Below are 27,078 nucleotides of genomic sequence, written 5' to 3'. Positions count from 1 at the left end.
AACGAAGACCTGAACGTGAACCCAAAGTCCAAGAATGAACTGCATGAAGTCCAACCAACATTGCGGAATTGACTGAAGTCCCGAACTTCAATTCGGAAGAGCTAATGCTTACTGACACTATAGATTCTTCTAAAGGCAAGCCCCGGTGCATAATCCCAATATATTTTAAATTATGCAATTTATTTACTTGTGCATTTAAGTTATAGGAGTTGCTTGAAAACCTTAGATGCATAATACTAGATACCTATTGATTGAACACTAGAATCTCAGTCCGTACTAGCTGCTATGCTAATAGGACGGGTAAAAGTCGAGTGATTGCCTGTCACTCGCGAGCTTTATAGGAGTTGATTGTTTAGTTTCTGCAATCACTATAAGAACCATGGATGGATTGGGTTACTAGTTTCATGGTGGTAATCCGTCTGTGTTGATAAAATTTGCTAAGGCCGCAGTGTGTGGTAGTGTTGGTTAAGCGTTTGAAAGTACTAGCCACATGCTGTAAACATGGTACGCGGCAAGCCTAGTAACTGATTGGCCCGGCAAGTGGACTTTACCCCACTCTCTCTTAGAGATAGGAATTTTTAATTATGTTGAAAGTTATGATAGGTTGCGCAATCGACTACGAGTGCTGAGAAGAGCGGTTCGCTGTACTCGGGCAGAGTGACCCTGATCCATGAACTGGAATGAGAAACAAACGGTTACTTGGGAGTGACTCAACAGTGCTCCAAGCGTGTGTGTTAGGTTTACCTTGCAAGGATTGAAATTCGGTTCGAACTGTTCCGCCTCTCACGGATATTGAGACTGCTTAATCTCTTTGCCACATAGAGTAAGAAGTGTAACAAAGATACTCAATCTTGTTGGATGCAATTATTTTCTTTGCCATGCTTGTATAGATAAATGCAAACCTAGACTGGTTAATCCAAATAGAATCTGAAAGCTAAAACTTGAAATTAAGGATCTACTCTTTATTGCTTTTCAGCAAATAAACCCAGAGCCTTCACAAACCATGCATGTCTAGTTAAAGGGATGATATATACCCTTAGTCGGGTTAGTCTTGATGAGTATTAGTATACTCAGTCTTACTTTTAACCTTGTTTTCAGGTAACCTTGGAATGCTTGGTGAGATTGACATCATGTACGGGCTTCATCATGATGTCATATATCAACGCTAATTATCATTTTCTTTCCGCTGTTTATAAACTCTGAAGAACTTATCTACTTTAAAACTTCTGAGGTACCCTGTTTAAATTCTCAAAATCAGTTTATAATAACACTTACTATTGAAGTTGGTGCTATAAAATTTATGGTTATTGTAATCTCTAGGCTCACTTTAGAGTGAGGTAAGTTGTTTCGATCCGAAATAATATGGTGTTATCGGGATTTTACCCGACAGACTGTCAAATTTCTCCATTTGAAGTGCATAATAACCATTTTAGCAGTAATAGTGATGGTTAGCGCAATCAAACCGGATTAATTCTGGCAGTTCTGCCACAGCAGCCCCGGTGAAGTCATCCGCCAGCTCCTCCCGCTCCAGTTGCGTGGCTTCCTCTGGGAACCCGGGCTCCATGGCACACTCCACGTGCCCATGAAGACCCTAAAGACGCTCGGGCAGCGACGTCCCCCTCGCCCCCAGGACCACAACCGCGTCGAGCACGGCCTGGGACAGTGCATCATGGTGGTCCTCCAGGGCATTGAGATGTAAGCACAACCGCTCCGTCTCACCACGGGACGCGACCGGCTCCTTCTCGAGGCCTAAAACCAGGAGCACACTCACTCGGCGAAAGCAAGAACAGAAAAGGAGCATGATGAGGTTTAGAGCAGCAACATACCTGCAGCTCGGGCATGAGCGTTCCTCGCCTCCGTGCGGGCAGAGGCGGTCTCACCCTCTGCGGTCTCAAGCGCCGCCCGCATCATGGCGAGGTTGGATTGCAGGCATCCTATATCCTGTGTGGCAGCGGTGTACCAGTCTTGGGCCAAGGACGCCTCCTGCACTAACCGGCCCATCTCCTCACGGTGGGCCCTCTCCGAGTCCGTCGACAGAGGGGACTCCGGCGCGGCCGCCGGCACCTCGGAGGGCCCAGCTTTTCCCAAGCCAGGCGGCACCCGCACGACTACCCCTGTGGAGCGTGGGACAGGGGATCCTATGATAGCGGCCCTGCCAAGAAGGACGAGCGGCACGACGTCAATCGCAGTAATGCCGGTGACAAACTCAGGGAGCAGGATGGCAAGACTTACCCCTGGTGATGAAGGACACCACGGAGCCGCGGTGGCCCCCGCGGTGAGGTGCAGGAGGCCTCGTCGTCAACAGGTGGCTTTTCGCCGAACATCAAAGCGGGAAACGGTGCTTGGGGAAGTTCTTTTCTTCCTTCTCCCTCTACTTGAATGAAGGTGGAAGAGCCGCACGCAGATAGGAGGCGCTCGACAGGAGAAGGAGGGACTTATAGCCACCCAAGCCTCTCGCAGTTTCACCACGCACGACCCCTTGATTCCTGCGCCGCGTAACTCATCCACTCCTCGCCGGTTTCCAACGAGACGCACAACGATCGGCGATCACGATTTAAGGTATGAACGCTTCACCTCCCTATTTATGACACACCTTGACAGGGAAGGTGAATCGCCACTACCGAGCGTCGGATGCGAAAATCAGGAAGCCACGACGCCATGCCAAATGCGGGCAGAACCACCGCTGGTGCACGACCCCGACCATCATGATGACGCTCTGGCTCCCTGAGCCATGGCCAGCGGGTAAGGAGTCAACTGGGATACAGGGATGTATACGCCCCTACGGCCCAATAAGGCGAAACGGGTTCGAAGACTGGTCCATCAATGGGTTCGATAGTCGCCCTAAGCCGAGCGATGAGAGTGAGGGGCTGGAACGGATGGGCCCGCTAGTGGCCAGTACCCTGACGCACAAGCATCGAGGGCATCCCGACCCGCGTTCGAGTCTTGGCTTGATCCCAAACCATGGTTCTTCCCCGAAGAAAGGCAACAAGCCGCCAGGTCTGGTCGAACAGATCTGGTAACTATATGGATTGGGCACCAGGAATCTAAGGTCGACCACCAGTTGGTCTATGTGGGATCCCCGCAAATGGGAACTGGGGCTTCACTTGAACTTACCCGCATGTAGCTCAATGAGCACCGAGCTTCGCCCAACGAGGGAAAGCACGGCATGGCTCAACCCCTCCATTTCGAGCGAATGAAACGCTTGAGGAAGATGGAGAAAAGACGGGATGCCAACCAATCGGTCCTTCCCTACATGTGGAAGCTTGGGAGGTGAACCCGCAAGGAGGCCGATGCACAGCCGCAAAAACCATCAGATAAATAAAAAGAAAAATGGCATCAATTCAAGGTAGAAAACTGTTACATGGTAGTTGTCGGTGTTTTACCGTCGGGTTCTCCGAGGGGTATCCCAAGAAGAGTGGTTATGAGTAGGGACTCACCGGGATCGGAACGCGATGGTGCAAGGAACACAAGGATTTAGACAGGTTCAGGTGTAATACCCTATGTCCTGTGTGGTGGTTTGTATTCCCTTAGGTGTTGTTCGATGTATCTCGTCCTCTTTGGAGGGGTCCCTATTCGCCCTTATATAATCTGGGGGAATAGGGTTACATGGAAAGTCCTAGTCGAGTTCTATTTGGACCCTAGTCCGAGGAGTTCAGCTTGTTTTCTTGTACATCGACTAGTTCTACTCTTATTCGGGTAGATACAATAAAGGTAGGGCATATCCATGTGCTACTCCCTCCTCTAGAATATTCTGCATTTGTGAGCAGTCCCGTTGTTCTGGGTCTGACAAGCCCCCGAGCTCTTTGTAGTCGAGTCCTGCAGGCGTCGAGTGCTTCTGAGGACGTTCGTAGAGTGCTTTGAGAGCTCCTGGACTTCATTATTTGGTCAACGAGGGCATCGAGTGCTTCTGGAGCCGGTTGTCCATCTTCGGAGTCCATCGAGCGCTTCGAGTAGTCTTCCGAGTGCTTCTTCGGCTGCATCGAGGCTATGAGGTGCTCAAGCCCCGAATTTATCTTGATATATAGTGTGTGATGTACTCGCGCTCCATATGGAGTAGCCCCCCGAGCCTTAGCTTGATTTGACAAATCAGGCTGGGATCAACTCAGTCTTCTAGATCCTCCAGATTTTTGTGTGGAGTTTGAAATATTTTCGAAAAAAAGTTGCCATTTATGACACGTATCCCGTAGCCCTCGAGCCTTGAATTCAAATCTATGATTTGTGGTTAAGGGTCCAGGAGATTGTATCAAATCCTTTGCAATCTTTCTGAAGTCAGCAGTACTGCTGTGAATCTTCTGAAAAGGTGACTCTACAGGGCGAGTACTGCAGTGGAATCTTTTCTGTTTCGCCCGTGACCTTCCTTGTCCCCGGGTGTCACGGGGTGTACTGCGGCTCCGTTGCTTCTTCTATTTAAATGGGATCTGAGGTACTTGTTTCTTCAATCTTCCAGTTGTAGCTATGGGTTCCAAGTGGAGTTCTTCACTGGAGAGTACTCGACCTCCTGATGAGAGCAGTCGATTCATTTTGGTAGGTGCCAGAAGAGTATTTGTGAGCAGCAAAAACACTTGCTATCTTCGCGGCCGCCGGCCTTGCTTCTCTAGGCTTATCCATTCTGGTTCTCTTGTACCTGGTGGGCTGATGGTGGAAGCCGTGTTAGAAGTCTTTGGAGTCTGTTGGAGCCATTCTCCGGGTGGAAGTTTTAGTGGTTCCCCCCTCGATGGATTTTGGAGAGATGGCATTGTTTTTGTTGTAAAACATATCAGGGAGAAGAGCAAGTGCAAGAAGAGGATTTGTGATGTTCCTGATCATGCATCACTTCTTGCCAACAAGCCTTTTCCTCCTTGAATGTTCCTAGGTTACTCTCCTCTTGGAGTAACAAGATTTGTATCTCTGTATCAGCCCTTGAGCTGTCTTCTTTGTAGTTCAGATCGAGTAGTTTCGAGTGGTTAAGTTGCTCAGATCTGCGTATTTTCCTCAATTTGGAATGTAATCCATGAATGGGATTTTCTGTCTTTGCGCTGGTTCCACTTTTTCTGGGGAGAAACCCGGAATTTACTGGCTGAAATAACTCTGAAACTGGTGTGCGACCTTTGAGCTTCTTGTTATTTACCATAACTGCCACTAGCTGTGCTTATTTAACTACCTGAGTAAATCTAGGTTTAGCACGCTTCCAGACTTAGTTTGCTCTGCCGCCACTAACTCATCTGCTCTAGCCTCCTACTGCCGCGAGAAACTAGACACCGCTAGCCCCCCGAGTGTGAAGCAAGAGAAAGAATCATTTTCTCCTCGTTCTCATGGCTCCCAAGAGATCTGCTGGAAGGGGGAAGTCGGGTGAGGCTGGCAGAGAAGATGCGAAAACCCATAGTTGGAAGTCGAGTAAGTGTTCCGACTCCAACTTGTTTGGACTGATCGAGGAGCATCTTTTTCAACCCCAGAATGTTATCCATTGGAGGTGTTCGGATGGGGAGTTTTTTCCTCATGAGGAAGAAAATGAATCTATTGTTTTTCTTCCTCATGTTCTTCGTGGCCTCGGTTTTCCGATTTCTGATTTTTTTTTCTGGGGTCTTCTTCATTACTGGGGGGTTCAAGTGCATCACTTGACCCCTAATTCTATTCTTCACATCTCGATCTTTGTCCACCTCTGTGAAGCTTTCTTGGGGATTGAGCCCCACTTCGATCTTTTCCAATAGTTTTTCCATCTGAAGACTCATCCTAATGATTCTAAAGTAGATGTAGTTGGGGGAGCTGGGCTATAGTTTCGCTAGGGGAAGAAGCCCAAATACATCCCTTATGAGTTGAGTGACAAGGTCATCGACTGGGAAGAGATGTGGTTCTATGTTAGGAATCTTTCCTCTTCTCTTCCTCTTCGTACACCTGGCCCCCCTGTGAAGAAGCCGAGTTGGAAATCCAAGGGCGGGAGTGCAGATCAAGTCAATTTTCTCCTCGAAGAAATTGAAAGGTTGAAGGCGGATCACCAGATTACTGGTGCTTCCGTGGTAGCGCATTGGTCTCTTCGGAGGGTTCAGCCTCTGCAATGGCGGGTTCATCTTGCCTTTCAGTATACGGGTGAGGAGGATCCCACCCGATATACTTGGGCCAACATTTCTGAGGATGAGTTGAAGGATCAGGTGGCTGGGCTCCTGAATAATATAGTTTGGAGGCCAGTCTTTCTGGAGCGTTTAGAGCAGGCAGGCATCCTCGGGAGGTATCGCTTCGAGTAGTCGACCATAGTTTTAAATAGAGTACTTTTGTCGAGTAGTCAAGTTGATTTGGTGTCTTTCATGCAGATTAATCCCGAAAATTATCAGAGTAGGCCTTTGCTGCCCGAAGATGCGTCTCTGGTGCATACTGATTCAAGTGTGCATCTGACTTCTTTTTGTCTTGCATCTTGGTTTGATTGAACTGTTGGATTCTTAATTGATTTGTGTTAGTTCTTGTGCAGGTCCGTCGGCTAGTCGGACGGCATCAGATGTCCGGGACGGAGCGGCGGACGAGCCGTCCATCGAGTCAGCGAGGACTCGAAAGCGGACGGCCGCCTCTGCTGGTAGCAGTGACAGGTGAGTTCTAACTGTCATTTTTCTGGAGCCTTCAATTTGTTTTTGATGACTTTTCTTCTTCATAGGCGCCCTTCTCCTTCAAAGAAACGAGCAGTGAGCTCTATTGTGAACCCGGCCGCCTCGACTCAAGCTGCGCCGAGCGAGTCTAGGGGTAGTGGTTCTGCCAGGGGGCAGAGTGCTTCGGGGCTGAGCGGCGTCCCGAAGTTTATCAAGCCGAAGAAATTCATGTTGAAGCAATCTTCTCAGCAAGTGTAGCTGTTGATGGGCTACTCGTCTTTGCTTTTGTGCTGATGTATCGAGTACTTCCTTTGTTTTGTAGCAATCCTGATGCTCTTGGAGTTGATAATACGGAGAAGGATGTCTTCGACTCCTTGAACACCATTGCCCAGTTGCCCCCTAGTCCGTCAAAGGCTGGGGGTCGTCCGGACGATTCTGCTATTCGAACGACAGAGAGTCCGGTGATTGAGAAGGCGGGCAAGAAGTCTCATTTTGTTGGCACTGGTGAGTGATCTATGAGAGACCATCGACTAGTTTTCTGGCGTGTTTCGCTGATGTTTTTGTGTTTTTTAGATAAGCAAACCGAGGATCGGCCCGGGAGTCCTGCGGCTGCTTCGAAAGTTGAACTGTCTTCGCAGGAGACACCGCGGCAAGAGGTGGAGAGGTCGGTTGAAGGGTTGACTGTTGTGGCCCGACAGATTCTGGGCTGTCATTATATTCTTGCTGTAAGTAATTTTTATACTCGAGTACTCGTATTAATTTGTCGAGTACTTTGTCTTTATTGTTCCTTCGTGACAGGATCTAGCTAAGCAAGTCGCTGAACGGGCCGAGTTCCTTCAGCAGACTGGAGAGGGTCTTCAGCTGTCTACTGACCAAGCGCAGCAGCTGGAGAAGATGGCTGCTCTTGAAAGGTCTTCTCAGGAGCAGTTAGAGAAGGTTAGACTTCTGGAGGCCCGAGTCGAAGCTTTGGAGCAAGATAATTCTGCTCTTCAAGATAAGGCCTCCAAGCTGCAGGAAAAGGCAAAGGGCCTTGCCAAGGAGAAGAAGGGTATTCTTTTCCTTCTTGATTCTTGTCTTTTTCGGGTAGCTTTTTTGAGCTCATGTTTGCTTTGCTTTGACAGAGCTTAAAAGCTTGTTGTTGAAAAAGGGTGAACTGGTGACTGATTTGACCAATATTATGTATCATCACGCAGATGCTGTGGAGAAGCTAACTAAGATCAAAGCTGACTCTGACAAATAAATGGTCAAAGACATGAAGCAGATCAAGGAGTTGGCAGCTGATCGTGATCAGAAGGCCCAACAGCTGGCTGATCTTGAGACGGCAGCTCAAGTAGTCATTGGGATGGTCGAGGAGGGAGAAGCTGGTGAGAAGAGTCTGCTGGAGCGTCTTCGTGACGCCCCTCAGCGACTTAGTAGCTTCTTCTCCGAGACGTCTAGAGATTACTTAGCTCATGCTTTAGGATTAGTGAAATCCTTTCTTCCTTCTGCAAGCTTGTCCCTTATCGGCGATGGGGTGGCCGTTGGCTGTTCAGAGGAGAAGTTCTCTGAATATGTCATGGAGATGAAGCTCATTGCTGATATGGTTATCAGCGGTTTGGAGCCGGCGCCTGAGGCTTGAACATTTTCTTGTAATATTCTTTTGGCTCTTGTGTGGATGTGTGTCCACTGTCGTACTTTCAACATCTTGATGTATAGTACTTTTTCTTTTGAGTTATCGGCTGATCGACTGGTTTGCCTTTTTATGAAGCTTGTCGTTGGCTACCTTGAGCTGTGTCTTCGAGTATCATAGTAGTCAATTTGTTTGCCATCTCGTGGATGAATAGCTCCTTTTAGGAAATAGAGATCTTGTCCCATTGACGCTCGAGTACGGTAGTAGTCGAGGCTTTTGTCGTCTCGTGGACGGATAGTTCTTCTTAGATGTCTTGAATCGTGACCGGATGAGTACCGTAGTAGTCGATAGGTCTTTTATCTTCGTGGATGAATGATGACTCCTTTGGGAGATGGAAATCTTGTCTCTTCATTGGTTGTCATCTTGTGGATGAATAACTCCTCTTGGGTGATTGAGATCTTGTCTCTTCTTGGGCCGAGTGCCGTGGTGGTCGACAGGTTGTCGTCTCATGGACGAGAAGTTCCTTTTAGGAAAGTAGAAGTCGACAAGTTGTTACCTCATGGATGGATAATTCCTCTTGGGAAATAGAGATCTTGTCTCATCTTTGAGTCGACTACTGTGGTAGTCGAGGATTTGTCGTCTCATGGACGAGAAATATCCTCTTGGGAGATAGGGAGCTTGTCCCTCCATAGGTTGAGTACCGAAGTAGTCGACAAGTTGTCGTTGTTGGTGGAAAGATTCATCCAAGCAGTAAAAGAGGAGAGGACACTAAAATGAGAGCAAGTGTCAAGAGCTCCACTCCAAGAGAGCCCCCCTTTTGACCCATTGGCTCTGCTATATATATAGGAGGGGAGGAGGTGGCAATTTGCCTCCGGCCCCTTGATGGATATAATATTTATAAATAGGCCCTTGGGCCATCACATGAGGCCCATTTACAATATGGGTTGGGCTATTCCCCCAACAGTAGCCCCTCAGCTACTTTGATTTGATGGGTACAACAAAGCACAGTAGCTGAATTTACAAGGAGTGGCCCAGATCCATCTATGACTTCAGAGCCTTGGTTCCCGGGCGCTCTCACCCTTCGCGCCGGATGTGTCTCGTTGCTTCTTCAGATCACTCTTCGTCGTCGCCAAAGTAGAAAGGCGGGCCGGAGTCGCCGTCGCGAAAGTCGAAGGCGAGCCCCTGGGGTCGAACTCTGCCAACGCAGGTGAAGGCCAAAGTCGTCGCTCGCCGAAGTAGACGGCGAGCCCCTCGAGCCGAACTCTGTCGACGAGAGCGAAGCCGAAGTCGTGGTCGCCGAAGTAGACGGTGAGCCCCTCAGGTCGAACTCTGTCGATGAGGGCGAAGCCGAAGTCGCAGTCGCCGAAGTAGACGGCGAGCCCCTCGAGCCGAACTCTGTCGACGAGGGCGAAGCCAAAGTCGCGGTCGCCGAAGTAGACAGCGAGCCTCTCGGGTCGAACTCTGTCGACGAGGGCGAAGCCGAAGTCGCAGTCGCCGAAGTAGACGGCGAGCCCCTCGGGTCGAACTCTGTCAACAAGGGTGAAGCCGAAGTCGCGGTCGCCGAAGTAGACGGTGAGCCCCTCAGGTCGAACTCTGTCGACGAGGGTGAAGCCGAAGACACGGTCGCCGAAGTAGACAGCGAGCCTCTCGGGTCGAACTCTGTCGACGAGTGCGAAGCCGAAGTCGTGATCGCCGAAGTAGACGGTGAGCCCCTCAGGTCGAAATCTATCGACGAGGGTGAAGCCGAAGTCGCGGTCGCCGAAGTAGACGGTGAGCCCCTCGGGTCAAACTCTGTCGACGAGGGCGAAGCCGAAGTCGCGGTCGTCGAAGTAGACGGCGAGCCCCTCGGGTTGAACTCTGTCGACGAGGGCGAAGCCGAAGTCGCGGTTGCCAAAGTAGATGGCGAGCCTCTTAGGTCGAACTCTGTCGACGAGGGCGAAGCCGAAGTCGTGGTCGCCGAAGTAGACGGCGAGCCCCTCGAGCCGAACTCTGTCGACGAGGGTGAAGTCTGAAGTCGTCATCGAAGCTGAAACGACGAGCACCGGGTAAGACTTATTCGCCAGAAGGTGCTGGTCCCCTAGCCCCACCTATAGCCCCTCTTGTCCGGAGTTCGTGGTGGAGGCAGCATAGAAGTGACGAAGCCCATTTTAAATGAAGATCGGAGTTCAACATGGCGACATAGGCGCGGAGCCAGCAAAATAGTTCGAACACCTTTCAAACGTCTTCACTTGGTATGCGCCGATGACTCCCCTTTTCGCTCGACGGAGAGGGATAGAGCTTCGGTGCAAGCCCGTCTAGCTCAGTCGGTAGAGCGCAAGGCTCTTAACCTTGTGGTCGTGGGTTCGGGCCCCACGGTGGGCGCCAAACTGTTGGTGGAAAGATTCATCCAAGCAGTAAAAGAGGAGAGGACACTAAAATGAGAGCAAGTGTCAAGAGCTCCACCCCAAGAGAGCCCCCCTTTTGACCCCTTGGGTCAGCTATATATATATAGGAGGGGAGGAGGTGGCAATTTACTTCCGGCCCCTTGATGAATACAATATTTACAAATTGGCCCTTAGGCCATCACATGAGGCCCATTTACAATATGGGTTGGGCCATTCCCCCAACAGTCGTCTCATGGACGAGAAGATCCTCTTGGGAGATAGGGAACCTTGTTCCTTAGGGCCGCAGAGCTCATGTCCCTTAGCCCCAGCTACTCGATTCACCGTGCCTTTTACCTTGAGTAAACAAAAAAAGGTTGGTATTCGATATAGCTGATGGAGTAACAACTCCTGAAGACGGTAGAGAACTTGTCTCTAGGGCCGCGGAGATCATGTCTCTTAGCCCCGGCTACTCGATTCGCCGTGCCTTTTACCTTGAGTGAACAAAGAAAGATTGGTATTTGATGTAGCTGATGGAGTAACAACTCCTGAAGACATTAGAGAACTTGTCTCTAGGGCCGCGGAGCTCATGTCTCTTAGCCCCAGCTACTCGATTCGTCATGCCTTTTACTTTGAGTGAACAAAGAAAGATTGGTATTCGATGTAGCTGATGGAGTAACAACTCCTGAAGACGGTAGAGAACTTGTCTCTAGGGCTGCGGAGCTCATGTCTCTTAGCCCCAGCAACTCGATTCGCCGTGCCTTTTACTTTGAGTAAACAAAGAAAGGTTGATATTCGAAGTAGCTGATAGAGTAACGACTCCTGAAGACGGTAGAGAACTTGTCTCTAGGGCCGCGGAGCTCATGTCTCTTAGCCCCAGCTACTCAATTCGCCGTGCCTTTTACTTTGAGTAAACAAAGAAAGGTTGGTATTCGAAGTAGCTATTGGAGTAACGACTCCTGAAGAAGATAGAGATCTTGTCTCTAGGGTCTTTGACGACGAATTCTTCTTTCTACACTCCTCCAACAGATTCTGAAGCACTTGATTTCTTCTTTATTTTTGAATCTTGCTCGAGCGGACCCATCCTAGCCTTTATTGGGTGTAAGACCGGGGGTTGGCCCTGAGGGGATTCGGTTTGAGTATTTCTCTTCTGCCAACACGAGTAGTTTGGAAACTGAGTCAGAACTCGGGCGAACCCATCCTAGCCTTTATTGGGTTTAAGACCGAGGGTAAGCCCTGAGGTGACTCGATCGAGTAGCTGTCATACTCTTATCTTGTTTTTGTTGATAGTTCGGGGGTGGAACCTCCCTCAGGCGGACCCATCCTAGCCTTTATTGGGTGTAAGACCGGGGGTTAGCCCTGAGGTGGTTGGACCCATCCGACTAGCTCCTTCTTCTTTGATTGTCAAAAGAGATTTTGCTCGTGTTGATCCTTTTTGTCCTTGTCGGCAGAAGGTGGAGGTGCTCCGAGTGCTTTGTGAAGAATGATGCATTGGAAATTTGAGTGTTACACTTTGGGGTGCAGAAAACATCTTGAATGAAGTTTTTGATGAGTGGGATCGATCTTTGACTGCTTTGTTGGTTGGGGAGGAGGTACTGCTTTGATGCTGCATCGCTTCCACGAATTGTACCTGTTGTTGTCGTGTAGTCAATAAGTAGATGTTGGGCTGTAAGCTTCAACTTCTTCATGATCTTCTCCTTTGTTGATGATGATTGTTTTCGCATTGCGGTCAATGTTGATAACATTGTGTAAGTCGCTGCTGGAGTAGTCAAACGAATCGCCAAGCTATTGATGGTGCTCTGTTTTGAGAATCTTCTTCGGGTTGTTGTCCAGGCAGACGGTGACCGTGATTCCTGGTGGCGGTGGAGGGATTTCGTAGCTAGCTGCTACTGCTTCACTCGCCTCCATTTTAGAAAGGAATTCATCGTAGTCTAAGTCTTCCAGCGATGTGGATTTGGCCTTTCGGCTTGTAGGATCCGAAAGTATGGCCATGAAAATTTTGCGATCGAGACCGAGAATTTTCGACTTGTTGTTGTCTTCCTTGAACGGAAGGCCTTGCTGGAATGGTAGTTTGTCATATTCTGAGAATTATTTCATCTCCTCATTTGAGGACTGTAGTTCTCTTTTTGTAGTGGCAGCAGAAGTCGACTCCTTGTCGGATTCCATCTTCCTATCCGAAACTGATTGTTTCATGATTCGATCCGAGTCCGGGTAGAATTCTTCATTTGACTTGACTCGAGGAGATAATCCGAAAGTGTATCGCAGAAGATCCTCATCATATGGGATGGTGTCCACTGGAGACCATCCGCCTTTGATTCAAACTGAGAGTTCATTTATGAATTTATTGTACTTGTCCAAATTGTCACGTTCTTCCGGAGAAAATAGCTGTGGCTTGCGAAGATTTTCTTGTGGAGTAGGTGAATTTGGAGTTTGAATGACGTTGCACCAGTGGCTCATGTAGTCTTTGATTGAAACAGAGTCTTCTGCAGGGTGAGATTGTGATAGGTACTGGTCCAATTGAGCCGATGTCTTGTTTTGTGAGTCATCCTATAGCTTTTTTGCTTTGGATTTTTCCCAAAGTGTTTCAAGCTTGTTTGGGTTTGTTGGTCCTTCCATGGTCAAATCGATGTCGTTTGACCATTCGGCTAGTTCATCTTCAGAGATTGGTTCATCAAATGCTTCAAGGTATTTGATGAATGCCTGATCCTGTTCAAGTTCTGCAGGGCTAAGAGTCCAAGGGTTGTAGAATTCTTCGTAAGAAGTCTTGTTATTGAACGTGTCTTCTGCTAGCTGAAGGCAGTGTTCGATCTTTTCATTGATGTTATCGATGTTTGAAAAAATGTCTTCTGACGGCTTCTTTTTGCGAGTTGTTTTCTTGAAGCTGGATTTTGACTTTTTCTTTCGAAGGTTTGATTCATTGAAGTGGATACTGCTAGAAGATGAAACCTTTCCATCTATGGGAGTTTCTTTCCTGGTATCTTCTAGTAATTTGTCCAAATCCTCTTCCAGTTCGGAGAGTGTTTTGGATTTAACTGCGTCGAATTCGGGTTTCGTAGTCGAGAGCTGAGAATCTGACATCTTCGAGTTGGTCAATGAAGTTGTCGAATTCATGGTGACTCGTGGCTTCTGGAATTTTCGGAGTGACTTGATCGGTCGGACGGTTTTTGAAACCGCCTGATCCATCGGCAATGAAGATCCAGGAGCCCACGCAGAAGGCGGTGCCTTCCGAAGGCACAGAGTTGTCGTCGAGAGGAGCCATCGAGTTCTTCTGACAATTGTTGGCGAGAGGCCCCGTGGTGGGCGCCAGCTGTCGGTGTTTTACCGTCGGGTTCTCCGAGGGGTATCCCGAGGAGAGTGGTTATGAGTAGGGACTCGCCGGGATCGGAACGCGATGGTGCAAGGAACACAAGGATTTAGACAAGTTCAGGCCGCCGGAGCGTATAATACCCTACGTCCTGTGTGGTGGTTTCTATTCCCTTAGTTCGATGTGTCTCATCCTCTTTGGAGGGGTCCCTGTTCGCCCTTGTATACTCTGGGGGAACAGGGTTACATGGAAAGTCCTAGTCGAGTTCTATTTGGACCCTAGTCCGAGTAGTTCGGCTAGTTTCCGTATACATCGACTAGTTTTACTCTTATTCGGGTAGATACAATAGAGGTAGGGCATATCCATCTGCTACTTCCTAATCTAAAATATTATGTGTCTGAGCAGTCGAACTGTCCCGGGTCTGACAGTAGCTGACCCAAGGCCGTGTTCAAGAACAAACTACTTCAGCATCGCCACCACGGTCAATGCTGGAAGCTGAGGAAGAGTGCCTTCCTGGGAAGGAGGACCGACACGGACAACTGTGTCGTGGTTGATCCTCTTACAGCCAAGACGACCGCACCACCTTCAGCAGCCCCTAGGTAGAGAGGAAGGCTAGGAGGATGCACAGAAGAAGCACCACACAACAAGCCAGGGCCTCGCCATCTTCCTCAATGCAACATCACCATCAGCCAAGGAGCCAAGAAGCTCCCTCTCCATCTCCCCCAGGGCCACGGATCTAGAGGAGAAGATGCCGGCAAGGAAACAGCTCCCACGGATCCTGAACAAAACAAGGAGAAGGGGAAGGGTCGTCGCAAGCATCGCAACGATGACCCTGGCCCCCGCGGAAGAGAGCTGCGTCGGCTATCGCTGCCTCACACCGACCGAGCCCGGCGACGGGCTGGAGCCCCGCCACCAAACGGCGGACGCGGTACCAGCTACAGCACTCCCACCGGCTGACGGGTTCGTACCTCTCCTTCTCATCTTCCTCCGGTCATGGTCAATCCTCTAACAGCAATCGGCAAAGGACCGGCGGACGGTCCGAGCTGAACAAACGCAAGCTCTAAGAGGACTAAAATAATCAGAGACCATGGCTAAGCAAGTTTGGAGGTGTGACTTGGTGTAGAGCCATGCGGGCGGACCACGTGGCTTCATCCAAGCCAACCCATCACCTCGCTCGGGCAGTTAATGCCCTCACCTGCCCACCACCATGCCTACCAGACGAGGGTGGCGTGGGGCAGTGTGCGACGCAACAGGGCAACGTGGAGTAGCATGCGACGAGACAAGGCGGACAGGGCCCAGATGTGCCAGGGCCACGCCGCATACAACGCACCGTCACCGAGACGAATGCGACGCCTGCCGGTCAGGAATCCGTGCCGCATCGGCTCTCGTCAGCCGAATCTCACTCGAGTGCCCTGTCATTTACCGGACCGAGCCGGTACCGCTAATTTACGGTCAAGCGTACGGGAGGGCTCCCGTACGATCGATTTTTCGACAGTTTTTTTTCATTTTTAGAAATTTTTTTATCGTTTTCTAAAAAAAATAAATTCAGACATTTTTTATGAGTCAAAAAAATTTCAAAGTGAAAAATTGGTGGGTAGAAAAAATTTCAAGAAACAAATTGGTGAGATAAAAAAAATTACAAGAAAAATTTTGACAGGAGAGAAATTTATCAAATGGAAGAAAAAAAGTACATCAAAAAAATTTGTATGCAAAAAAGAACAAAAAAAACTGGATCTGGGCAGGGGGTGGCGCTGGTGGCGAGCGCCACCGCCCCTGCCGGCGCACCGCGCCTCCCGCCGCGCCCCGCCGCCGCTCGCGCTGCCGGCCCCGCAGGCCCCGCCGCGCCTCCCGCCCCGGCCCCGCCGCCGACTCGCCATGGAGCATAAGGAAAGGGGGAAGGGGGCGCCATGGCTCGAGAGAAGGAAGGGAATGGAGAGAGAGAGGGAGCGAAGGAAGGGGAAGGGAATGGAGGGGGACGCGCCTCTGGAAAAAGATGGGGGAGGAGTCACGTGGTGTGTGGGACACATGGGATCGACCGTGACTTTTAGGTGGGAGCGGTCACCCGGAAATTCATCATCCCGGACCGAGCCGGCCTAGCAGAGACTAGCGAAGGGTCAGGTGCAGAGCGGGCTTAGGAGAAGCCATAGGCCCATAGGGACGCGCCTTTGACCAGTCCAGGAGCTCCGCAACGGTTAGGCCGGCACAGTAGATGACATTTGACGGGACTGGACGGCGGATGCCCAGGTTCAACGCTCCCGATCCGGCGATGCCTGCTAAAAGCTAACCCTCTGCATGAATAACTGATTCGCCTAGAGGCTCGGGGCTACACCCAGTGGATACGTTCGTGCGCACCCACCGAAGCCAAGTTCGGAATGGACTCGTTCCTCCGACCGTTCCCGACCGAGCACCAGGTGCCTGGCCCTGGATAAAATAACCCTCTGCGCAAATCCTTGATTCATCCAAAGGCTCAGGGCCTACACCCACTGCATGTGCTCGCTCGCACCCAGCTTACGACTTGTCTTGGCCAAAAAACAAGAAAACTGAAGTAGACGGACCCCTTGCAAGATCCACATTGGATCACGCCAAGGGCTCGAGGGCTACTGTCAGGTATCAATATTAGGGATACCCATAAACGAGGGCTTAGCAGGGAGTCAGCTTAATCAAGGTTAAACAAGCCAAGATAAGCAGCCCGGCTAACAAAGGAGGACTCCGCCTCGCCTGACATAGGGGGAGGGCTCCACCTCACCTGACCTAGGGCCAAGGGGCCCACCTCTCCCGACCGACGGGAGAGGGCTCCGCCTCGCCCAACCTAAGGCTCAGGAAGGCCGACGCGCCCGACCGAGGGGAGGGGCCCACCACATCCCGCGCCGTGCGGGACCTGACACCAGGCATGGGCATAAAGGGCGAAACGTGCCTTAACGCACTGAACAGTAAAGCACACCCATCTGCTCACGGTCTATGACAAGATAGACCATAGTGTAGGGACGTGCTCCCCCTCGACGGAGTTAATGCCACGACCCCCGCTCCGTAGACCACGCGACGAGACGAGCCCGGTCGCGGGGGAGGAGGACGGCAAAGGCGGGCCCAGCGGGGCCCACAACGACTGGAGCAGCGCACTCTCTCTCTCTCAACTGTACTCTATTCTCCCCCTTGGTCGTATAAAGGGGGGAGAACAGGCCCCCTCAGGGGGGACGCTCTTTTTCCAACTCCAACACCCACACATGCAGAAACCTCTCTGGCCTGGGGACGACAGGGCCAGTGCAAGCTCAAGCTCCCGACCGTCCCGACCGGATGACCACCATAGTTCTCACACACCTCAGCGGAGACTTGGGGCACCGGTCCCTTTCTCGCCCATTTGTAACCCCCTACTACAAACCAGCGCAAGATACACGGCCCGAACCAGTATAAATCCTTGTGCCATCTTGTACACCATCCGGCCCTAAACGCGCAATCCACGAGAATCACTAGCCGATGGTAAAAAAAACACCGACAATATCTGCACAATATCTGCACGGATTTTACTCGTTGCTTTCTTTAGCTGGGTGACACAGCCCCTCGGTACCTGGCCATCACTAGGGACGTGCCCACTATGGAGCATCTAATGAGGACATCACTTCTTTGGTACACATAATACACCTCACATGAATATACGAAATCAACTAAATCAACATGTGAGTTCCTATGTCTGTTTGGTAATTGTCAGAATGGTATACTACCTAATGATATTATTGTTGTACATGGAAACAATGGAGAGGATCAAAAAATTGTTTGGAGAGAGGTATGGAGGAGAAGGCTAGCAATAACGTTCAAATCAAGTTGAGGGCCAGCAACAATACCGAATTCGACCAAGCCCACTTTGGAATCCAGGAGAATTGCGCACTAAAAACGTCTCCCAAGACACATATGGACCCCTTTTTGATGTTCTACATATGTATATGACAAACTAAGGAGATAATTTTTCCAATATCATTAGTCCCACATCATTATTAGGTCTAAGTCAATAGGAATTGTCGAAATGAATGGATGTCTAGAGGAAGTTTTTAAATAATATTATTTCAATAGAAAATTGTAGAAATAAAGGCCGAAAAAGAAAAATTGCAGAAGTAGTAGCCTATCCGCCCTTGTTAGCCCATACGGGTTCTATCGGCCGTCTGATAGCCGACGAGCTTTTATAAGAATATACATAGCCCGTCGGCTCTTATAAGGACGGGCTATTATAAGAATATCCACGCCAGCATCTGGACATAGACGATGGGCTCAGTGCGATTGGAGTCCTATCGGCCCATATGGAGAGCCGATAGAATAGGAGGCCCTATCGGCCGTTTGACGGCCGACATGTACTTTTGAAGGTAAAAGCTAACTCGCGTCCCGTCGCGCTCCCGCCGAGCGCGCGACCTGTTCGCGGCCTGCTGCAGCCCACGAGGTGAGAAGTGGGCCGCCGTGGCCCACGCGCACTTTTCTTTATTTCCTTTATAAAAAATATAATTACTTTCTTATAAAATGTCCGTTTTCAATTCTGTTTGCACCATTACGTTTCTTATGATTAGATATATAAAACAAGACCTATGATGCATATATTTTTAAATACTTTTTATATATTGACAATTTATATTGAACGATAGTAGCTACTTATATATTAAGCATGTAGCAACTTACGTGTAAATATATTAATAAATTATGAGTATAAATTGCTATAAAAATAATTTTTACTCTCATGTTGTTACGTACATGATGTCCAGATAAGTTGGCATATTGACTCTCCATAAGTTGATGCTAGTTACAGTATCTAAATTGTCATACTGTACAAACACAACTTGCCACATAATTCTTTACATAAGTTGATATATTTATTTCCTATAAATATCCTACTATGCAAGTAGAAATGAGATTATAAGTTGTTATGTAGTCATAAGGTAACTTATGATATAGTAGTTGACATATAGTATTATATTTATACAAATTGATACAAAATATCTACATAAGTTGCTAATACCGCTATATATAAATTGACAAAGAACATAAAATTATTCTAAAGATATGCAAAGTGGGTCTTGTTTTGTATATAGAATTGTAAAGAATCTATCGGTGCAAACGGATTTGAAAACAGACGCTTAGTGACAAAGTTATCACCGACCAAAGAAAATGAAACAATGTATCCTCTTGGAATTTCAATGCATGCACGCATGCAATTTGCTTTGGAGAGAGAAATGGTTCCTTCTTGAGTTTAGCGCCGCATGCATGCAATTTGCTCTGTGATGCTCTGCAGGCCGCGGGGGGGGGGGGGGGGGGGGGGGCGGGGTATCACGTAACGTAGGGGTCGCGCTCATTGGCTTGGTCCTCGATTTGTTGTTTAGCATCTATGGACTTATATGATAGACTCGTTCATACATGGACGTCTACTTTAATTATATTTATATCATACTCCCTCCGTCTCAAAAACCAAGTCACTCTAGGATTCAAAATTTATCTCAAAAAATAAATCATCATACTCTATTTAGAAAGTGCATGTGCATGCAATAATCAATTAGTGTCAAATATAGATAATATATAGGGGTAAATACAATTATTTTACTTTCTTGTTAATTTGTTTTAGAATTTTTAGGATGACTTGATTTATGGGATGGAAGTAGTATACTTGAATGAATGGGGGTGCTGGAATGAGATCAGATGTTTTGTGTGTGTGTGTGTTTGTTGCACGAACTCATGAAAATGATATAACTTTTATGGTGGAACTAGCTCTCATGTAAATGGCACTAATTTCATGATGGGGTGAACACTCATGAAAATGAAATCAGCAATTTGGCTCAGGTTTTTTTCATGACGGCCTACACATATTTCGTGGTGTTTTTTACATGGTATTTTCGAGGAGTTCACTAGTGCCGCCACGAGAAAGGATCCTAGCCGTTGACTCTCACAACAATTGGTATTTTCGTGGGGCCCGGCGCCTTCATCTCAGGAACCGGTAGCGATAAAACCCAAGAGATCGGCTTATGCTTATCTTCCTCCCAACTCTAATCCCCACGCCTCGTCTCCTCCCCCACACACCACTGACGCGCGAGAGCTGCTTCACTCCACTCCGCTCCGAGCCGCGGCCATGGAACTCGCCACCACCGCCGCGGCCGCAGCCGCCTCCGCCGCGCGCCCCCATGGCCCCTTCTCACCCCCTCCGGCGGCATCAGTCTCCGTCTCGTGGGCCAGCCCCTCGCTCGCCTCCACCTCCCTCTCCCTCTCCACGTCCTCCTCCGCCTCCACCTCGCGGCAGCGACGGCGGTGGCTCGGCTGGGGGCGGCGACTCCGTCCGCGTCACCGAGACGCCGCAGCCTGGGTCCAGTGTGAGCCCCCGCCTTCGTTGCCCTTTCAATTGCGGTCGCTCGCGTGAATCGGAGGGCCAGTTCGAGCTTAGTTTGCTTGTCTCGCAGTTTGGCGCTATGGGGGCTGCTGGGGTAGTTTGAGTAACAGAGGAAAGTTCGTGCTTGATTTTTTACGTCCGCCTGTGTGATTCTTCGCAGGTTAAGTTCAGCGTGGAGGTGCCTACCTCGATCATTCAGGAGTGTTACCAATTAACGCTGCAGGAGTACGCAAAGCGTTTCAAGGTACCATTCCTCTGCAAACTGCAAACGCTTACACCCAAATCAGATTTCGGAATAATCACTGCCCACAAGGTTGATTTTGTCACAAAGTTTACAACGCTCAGTAAGGCATTAGGCGTTACTAGAGGTGGTAAAGGGCTTGAGATTTTGAACTAGAAAATTTAAAGGCGAGACCTTAAAAGGGTTGTGCTCTAATTTCATATAAATTTTTTTTGATTTTTTTGGACGAAGAAGAGGCCACTACGTTACCACCCCTAGGCGTTACGTCAAAAGTAACAGGTACAGGTTCTGCAGTCATGTCTGCATTTGGGTGGTCATGCTTGACGCACTACTTAGTACACTGACATATAGTCTTTTATTTTTGTGGGTTTGCGGTCAGATGTTCAATTCAGCCTAGTTTTATCTATGTACGAAGCACTTTCAAATTGGAAATGGTCAACTCAAAGAAAACAGCATTATAAAGTGGGGGAGAGGTATACCTGCATTGTTTCTTCAATGAAGGACGATGTCTGTCACTTCTGTGTGATATTGTATATTCTACATTCTGTTCTGATGTCCCTATTTTTGCTTCTTATCAGATTCCAAGGGGCCGGCGTACGGAGATACAATGGCTGGTTCACTCAAGAACCGCAGCATAAGGATCTTAATCTTGCTTACTCACTCACTCAAGAGCTAATCTAGCACTCACACTCACAAAGCTAGTGCTAAACCTAAGGATTTGATCAATATGCACTTGGGTTGGCTTGGAGGTGTTCTTCAATGTGTATGATGTCTCTCTAGTCTCCAGCAACAACAACATGGCCGGGGTGAGGCGTATATATAGGCCACCAAGTCTTGGAGCCGTTGCTCCAACAGATAGCTAAAAATCAGCAAACCATCGGTTGAGCCGATGCCTCTGCATGGGGCAGCGTTCGGTTCAGCCGGTCACTCACAGACCTAAAGTAGCCGTTGAGCTTCTGACGCACTGTCTGCGGGACCATCAGTTTAACCGATGACTGGGTGTCGGTTAAACCGGTCACACACAGCATCTGAACTAGCCGTTGGACCTCCCTCTTCTGCTGATGTCATTGCACCGAAGCGATGCTCCGATGCGCCATCGGTTCAACCAGTGCTAAAGGCGTGGCTCCTACGCGCTTGACATCGTCTCTGGACAATGGTATGCTGATTGCACCGATGCTTGACTTGATCTCGTCGGTTCAACCGGTGCCACTGAGATTTCCTCACTTGATTGCATTTGGCGCTCAGACTTGCACCGATGCTTGGGCGTCGATTCTTCCGACAACCATCGGATGCACCGATGGTGCAATGTCGGTTTATTCGGTGCTGCAGATTCTGATGTCTCGATTTTCACTATACTTTGGCACCTCCATGATGGATTGGACTCGACATCTTGATGGTGGATTGGACATGGCATCTCGACGATGGATTGGACGTTGCGTCTTGATGGTAGTTTGGACATTTTGAATTATATCCATGGGACCTATAAACTCCTACAAATGTGATCTCACAAACTTATTAGTCTCATTGATTACGTTGTCCCTCAGTCACCAAAATCACAAAAAAATGGCCTAGATGGGGCCATGTTCCTTACAGATTAGTATGTAATTAAAGTGTACCAAATAGCTCATTGTTAATTAAAGTATGCCATGTAATACTGTGCTTACAACAGATTATAAGTTAGTGTTCATCCTTTCCTTTCTGTGTACTCCTCAACTGCACATCATCTCCCATGGCTTCTCTGCTCTTTGGCATTTTCTTGTGCAGCTACTACTCCTTTGCTTATGGAGGTAGTGGTGACCGGAGCTTTGTGACTGTGCCAACCAGCTCTTTTGAGCCAGAGCCAGTCTGCTCCGGGGACAGAGGTACAGGAACTGCATGCAAATTTTGTCAATCTGTTGCTTATTTCCTTTAGAAACTTCAAACAAATTGAAACCTTCTATTTGATGATACGTATGGCGGCATGTGTTCCAGTGATGTCGCAGCAGAACCACTCCGCCGTGTCCCTTCCACTGGTGCATCGCCACGGTCCGTGCGCGCCGTCCATCTCTCCGGACAAGCCGCCATCCTTCGCCGACACGCTCCGCCGCAGCCGCCCCCACATGAACCACCTCGCGAGCATGGGCTCGCCACATGGCGATGATGAGAAAGCAGCGAGCATCCCCACCCACCTCGGCAGCTCCGTGAAGTCGCTCGAGTACGTCGTCACCGTTAGCTTCGGCACGCCGGTGGTGCCGCGGGTCGTCGTCGTCGACACCGGCAGCGACCTGTCGTGGCTGCAGTGCAAGCCGTGCAGCCCCGGCGAGTGCTCCCAGCAGAAGGACCCCCTGTTCGACCCGAGCCGCTCCTCCACGTACGGCGCCGTCGCCTGCGGCTCCTCGCCGTGCAGGAAGCTCGCCGCCGACGCGTACGCCGCCAACGGCGGCTGCGCGGCCGGGAAGCAGTGCGGGTTCCTCATCTCGTACGCGGATGGCACCAGCACGGCGGGGGTGTACAGCAAGGACAAGCTCACGCTGCGCCCGGGGTCGCCGTCGACAACTTCTACTTCGGGTGCGGCCACGACAAGCGCGCGGTGCAGGGCTTGTACGACGGCCTCCTCGGGCTCGGCCGCCTGCCGGAGTCCCTCGCCGCGCAGTACGGCGGCGCCGTCTCCTACTGCCTCCCGGCGGTGAGCAGCAAGCCGGGGTTCCTCGCGCTCGGCGGCGCCGGGAAGAGCCCGGCGGGCTTCCAGTTCACGCCGATGGGCGGGGTCCCGGGGCAGCCGACGTTCGCCACGGTGACGCTCGCCGGGATCACCGTCGGGGGCAAGAAGCTCAGCCTCCGGCCGTCGGCGTTCCATGGGGGCATGATCGTGGACTCCGGCTCCGTCATCACGGGTCTCCAGTCCACGGCGTACCAGGCGCTGCGGGCGGCGTTCAGGAGCGCCATGGCGGCGTACCCGATGGTTCCGAACGACCACCTCGACACCTGCTACAACCTGGCCGGGCACAAGAACGTCGTCGTGCCCAAGATTGCCCTGACGTTCAGCGGAGGAGCCACGATCAACCTCGACGTCCCCAACGGGGTGCTGGTGAATGGCTGCCTCGCTTTCGCGGATTCCGGCCTCGACGGGACCACCGGAGTCCTCGGCAACGTGAATCAGCGCACGTTTGAGGTGCTGTTCGACACCAGCAGTAGTAGAGTCGGCTTCCGGGCTAATGCCTGCTAAAGTGCATGATGCACCCAAAGAGGAATAAGTAATCCTTTTGAGACTCATGACTGTCATCAACATAAAATCTCTTTTGCTCCCTCCGCTCAGAAATGCTTGATACTTTACACAAAACAAACCTGAGTCTCCAGCCCACACGGCATGCTTAACCACCAGACTGCTCTCGTCGTTGGTACAAACCCATGGCGTTAATTTTATTTGAAAGAAACTACATGCATGGCATAGTTAAATTAAAATGAAAAAATAGAAACTAGATGCGCCCTGGGAAAATCAAACCAGCGATCAAGGGGGGGAATGTTACTTTGATCTCAGACCCACCCAACGGTTAGGTCAACCCCAAATCTCATGCCCTGATCAGGGGCGCTCAATCAACTCATGATTGACGGCCCCTGTCGCTTAGCACCAAATTAAAGTAAGGGTGGGGACCGGAGGCATGTATACCAAAGTTTACCGTGTCCACTAAACCCACAGACAACTTGTGATCGGCGGGGGCGCTGAAGCGACGGGAAGCGCCGTCAACCTCGCCACCCCGCCGCCTCATCACCACTCCGGCATCCCTCGTCCACGACTCCGACTGACCACCTCCACGCCGCCTCACCGACCCCTGCACCATGTCGAACAACCTCGAGGCCGGCTCATATCAGCGTCTGGTCTGCGTCCTTTCTACTTCTCTCTCTCACGTTCTTGTACTCAAGAACATGTTGTTTTCCTAAGTCAGTAAAGAACTACCCTCTTGATCTACCCTAGTCGATCCATATAGTCTAACAGCCACCGGCTGATGTTGCGACATCTTCTGCAGCTTTCTGATAGTCAAGCACTAGTTGGTACAGCAAGTTTCGAACTTTGTCTACCTTAGATGTGAAAGAAGTTTTCAGCAAGTAAAGTTTGAACCTAGGATCTAAAACAACCAGCAACTGCCAATAGACCATGCACAAATGTCCAGTACTTGTTAAATTTATCTTTCATCAGTATCGACATCTCCTCAATATATACGAGGGTGACAACTAACACGCCATTTCCTAATAGCTAAATAGACAGCGCAAATTTTTGGAAAGAACAGATCCGCTGTAACATACTTTTTGCCTGGCCCAAATCTCTGTGGCAAACAACCAATCTGTGCATGTCTTTGATAATAGAAACTAAGCATTATTTCAAATAATACTTATGGCAATCAAGCATACTAATATATATCGTTTCGATGTGACAAATAATCTTAATGTAAGTTCATCTACACATAAATTATGTCTATTGAAATAAGGATGAATTGGAGTAATTTGATTGCAATAACACAATATATTTTAATCCAGTTTAAGGGAGTATTTAATACTGCTTCTCTGTGTCTTCACCCTTTTCCTCTGCCTTAGCTAGTATTTAGAGAATTAACTTCGTAATTAAAATATGCCAATTTGCCTTTGAGATAATTAAAGTATGCCAATTAGTACTACGCTTCCAACAGTATCTATACATAGATTAAGTGCACATCACCTTCCAATCATCCCATGGCTTCTCCCATGCTCTTCTTGTTCCTGTTCTTGGGCTGCTGCTACTCAACGGTTCATGCAGGCCACGACGACGACGGCTTTGTAGTAGTGCCAGCCAGCTCTTTTGAGCCAGAAACAGTATGCTCCACAGCAAGAGGTACGGGAACTCAACGTTTTTTTTAGCTGGCATCATTTCATCCAAAAGCTTCAGATTAATAACCGTGCTATAACATTGTACTATTTTTCAGTGAACCTGGAGCAGAGCCACAGTAGTACCGTGTCCGTGCCACTGGTGCACCGCCGCGGTCCATGCGCGCCGTGGCAATCTACTGACAGGCCATCCTTCCCGGAGATGCTCCGCCGCATCCCGGGGCGCGGCAAGCGCGCGAGACGACGAGAAGGTGGTGATCCCGAGCCACATCGGCGACGCCGTGGACTCGCTCGAGTACGTCGTCACCGTGGGCTTGGGCACGCCCGCCGTCCGGCAGACCGTCGTTGTGGACACCGGCAGCGACGTGTCGTGGGTCCAGTGCGCGCCGTGCAACGCCGGGGAGTGCTCCCCGCAGATGGACCCCTTGTTCGACCCGAGCCGATCCTCGACGTACCGTCCCGTGCCCTACAGCTCCGGCGCGTGCAGGGACCTCGCCGCCGCCGACTACGGCAACGGCTGCACGTACGAACGGCACCGACGGCGACCGGTGCAGGTTCGCCATCCTGTACGCGGACGGAACCGTCACGGGAGGTGTGTACAGCAGCGACAAGCTGATGCTAACGCCCGTGGACGCCGTCAGCAGCTTCCTCTTCGGCTGCGCCGACGACGAGCGCCCGTCGGGCAAGTACGACGGCCTGCTCGCGCTCGGCCGCTTGCCGATGTCCCTCGTGTCGCAGGCGTCGTCTTCCCAGTACCGGGGCGCCTTCTCCTACTGCCTCCCGGCGGTGAACAGCAGGTCCGGGTTCCTCGCCCTCGGCGTGCGGAGGAACACGACGGGGTTCGCGTTCACGCCGCTGGGCACCAGCCCACTGCAGGCCCCGTTCTACGTGGTGACCATGACCGGCATCGCCGTCGGAGGGAAACAGCTTGTCGGCCTCCGGCAGTCGGCGTTCGCGGGAGGCATGATCATAGACACCGGCAAGGTCGTCACGGCGCTCCCGTCGACCGCGTACAGGGCGCTGCGGGCGGCGTTCCGGGAGGCCATGGCGGCGTACCCGCTGGTTCCGAACGGTCACCTCGACACTTGCGACAACTTGACCGGACACAAGAACGTCGCCGTGCCCAAGATTGCGCTGACGTTCAGTGGAGGTGCCACGATTAACCTCGACGTGCCCCCACTGGATCCTGGTGGAGGGCTGCCTCGCTTTCGAGGACTCTGGAGGAGACGACGGCAGCGTTGGTGTCCTTGGCAACGTGAATCAGCGCAACTTCGAGGTGCTGTACGACACTAGCCATAGTAAAGTTGGATTCCAGGCCAACGCCTGCTGAAATGATGTAGGCGGTAGGCCAGATAATAATAGTTGAAGGAAATGTCACTTGTTACTTGTTGGGTCCCTAACTAATCTTTTCTTTAAAAGACAGCTCGAATCATTTGAGTATTAAGTGCCGTTTCGATCCACACATGGCTTAGTTCATTACCTATGCCCTAAGCGTCTAACACTACTAAAAAATTATTTGTATCAATACCCCGACTTTTTTAAGGGCAGACCAAAATATCACCCGTTCTAAAAAAAATAAGGCGCCGGTGTTGTAGCAACCGAGCCGCCCCTGAAAATCCAATCCATTACACAGGGCGGCTCACCCCCTCAGCCGCCCCCTAAAAGGGGCGGCATTTTCAGGGGCGGATGGGGGTGAGCCACCCCTAAAAAATAACTTTGTAGGGGCGGTTCATCTGAAAATGGAGCCCTTTTCAGAGGTGGCTGAGGGGGTGAGCCGCCTCTATAAATGCACTTTTAGGGGGCGGCTCGCCCCCTCCCCCGCCCCTAA

At 50.2% G+C, this 27,078-nt stretch overlaps 1 protein-coding gene, 1 non-coding gene and 2 pseudogenes across 2 annotated transcripts; all 4 read left to right on the top strand.

Moving 5' to 3' along the window:
* Positions 1 to 1,909: 1,909 nt before the first annotated feature.
* Positions 1,910 to 8,251, top strand: LOC120701940 (MAP7 domain-containing protein 2-like). The gene is made up of 7 exons (XM_039985733.1): positions 1,910 to 2,237; positions 6,440 to 6,554; positions 6,620 to 6,757; positions 6,874 to 7,055; positions 7,125 to 7,276; positions 7,350 to 7,599; positions 7,745 to 8,251. Exons 1-7 carry the CDS (start codon positions 1,910 to 1,912, stop codon positions 7,789 to 7,791), a joined length of 1,212 nt encoding a protein of 403 aa, XP_039841667.1. The 3' UTR covers positions 7,792 to 8,251.
* Positions 8,252 to 10,448: 2,197 nt separating this feature from the next.
* On the top strand, positions 10,449 to 10,521 carry TRNAK-CUU. The gene has a single exon. It is a non-coding gene; the product is annotated as a tRNA-Lys (tRNA).
* Positions 10,522 to 19,839: 9,318 nt separating this feature from the next.
* On the top strand, positions 19,840 to 23,669 carry LOC120703294 (annotated as a pseudogene).
* Positions 23,670 to 25,118: 1,449 nt separating this feature from the next.
* LOC120705085 lies at positions 25,119 to 26,580 on the top strand (annotated as a pseudogene).
* The last annotated feature ends 498 nt before the right edge of the window (positions 26,581 to 27,078 follow it).

The sequence above is a fragment of the Panicum virgatum genome, chromosome 4K, assembly GCF_016808335.1.
Source record: "Panicum virgatum strain AP13 chromosome 4K, P.virgatum_v5, whole genome shotgun sequence".
NCBI classification, from domain to species: Eukaryota; Viridiplantae; Streptophyta; class Magnoliopsida; order Poales; family Poaceae; genus Panicum; species Panicum virgatum.
The sequence above is the reverse complement of the archived record's forward strand: the minus strand, read 5'-3'. Positions and strand labels throughout refer to the sequence as shown.

Excerpts from the sequence above, each read along its gene's own strand:
- LOC120701940 (XM_039985733.1), top strand. The coding sequence starts at position 1,910 with ATGGCGAGGTTGGATTGCAGGCATCCTATATCCTGTGTGGCAGCGGTG. Across the intron at positions 2,238-6,439 it reads GATGGCAAGACTTACCCCTG|GTCCGTCGGCTAGTCGGACG; the intron begins GTGATGAAGGAC and ends GTTCTTGTGCAG. Across the intron at positions 6,555-6,619 it reads TCTGCTGGTAGCAGTGACAG|GCGCCCTTCTCCTTCAAAGA; the intron begins GTGAGTTCTAAC and ends TCTTCTTCATAG.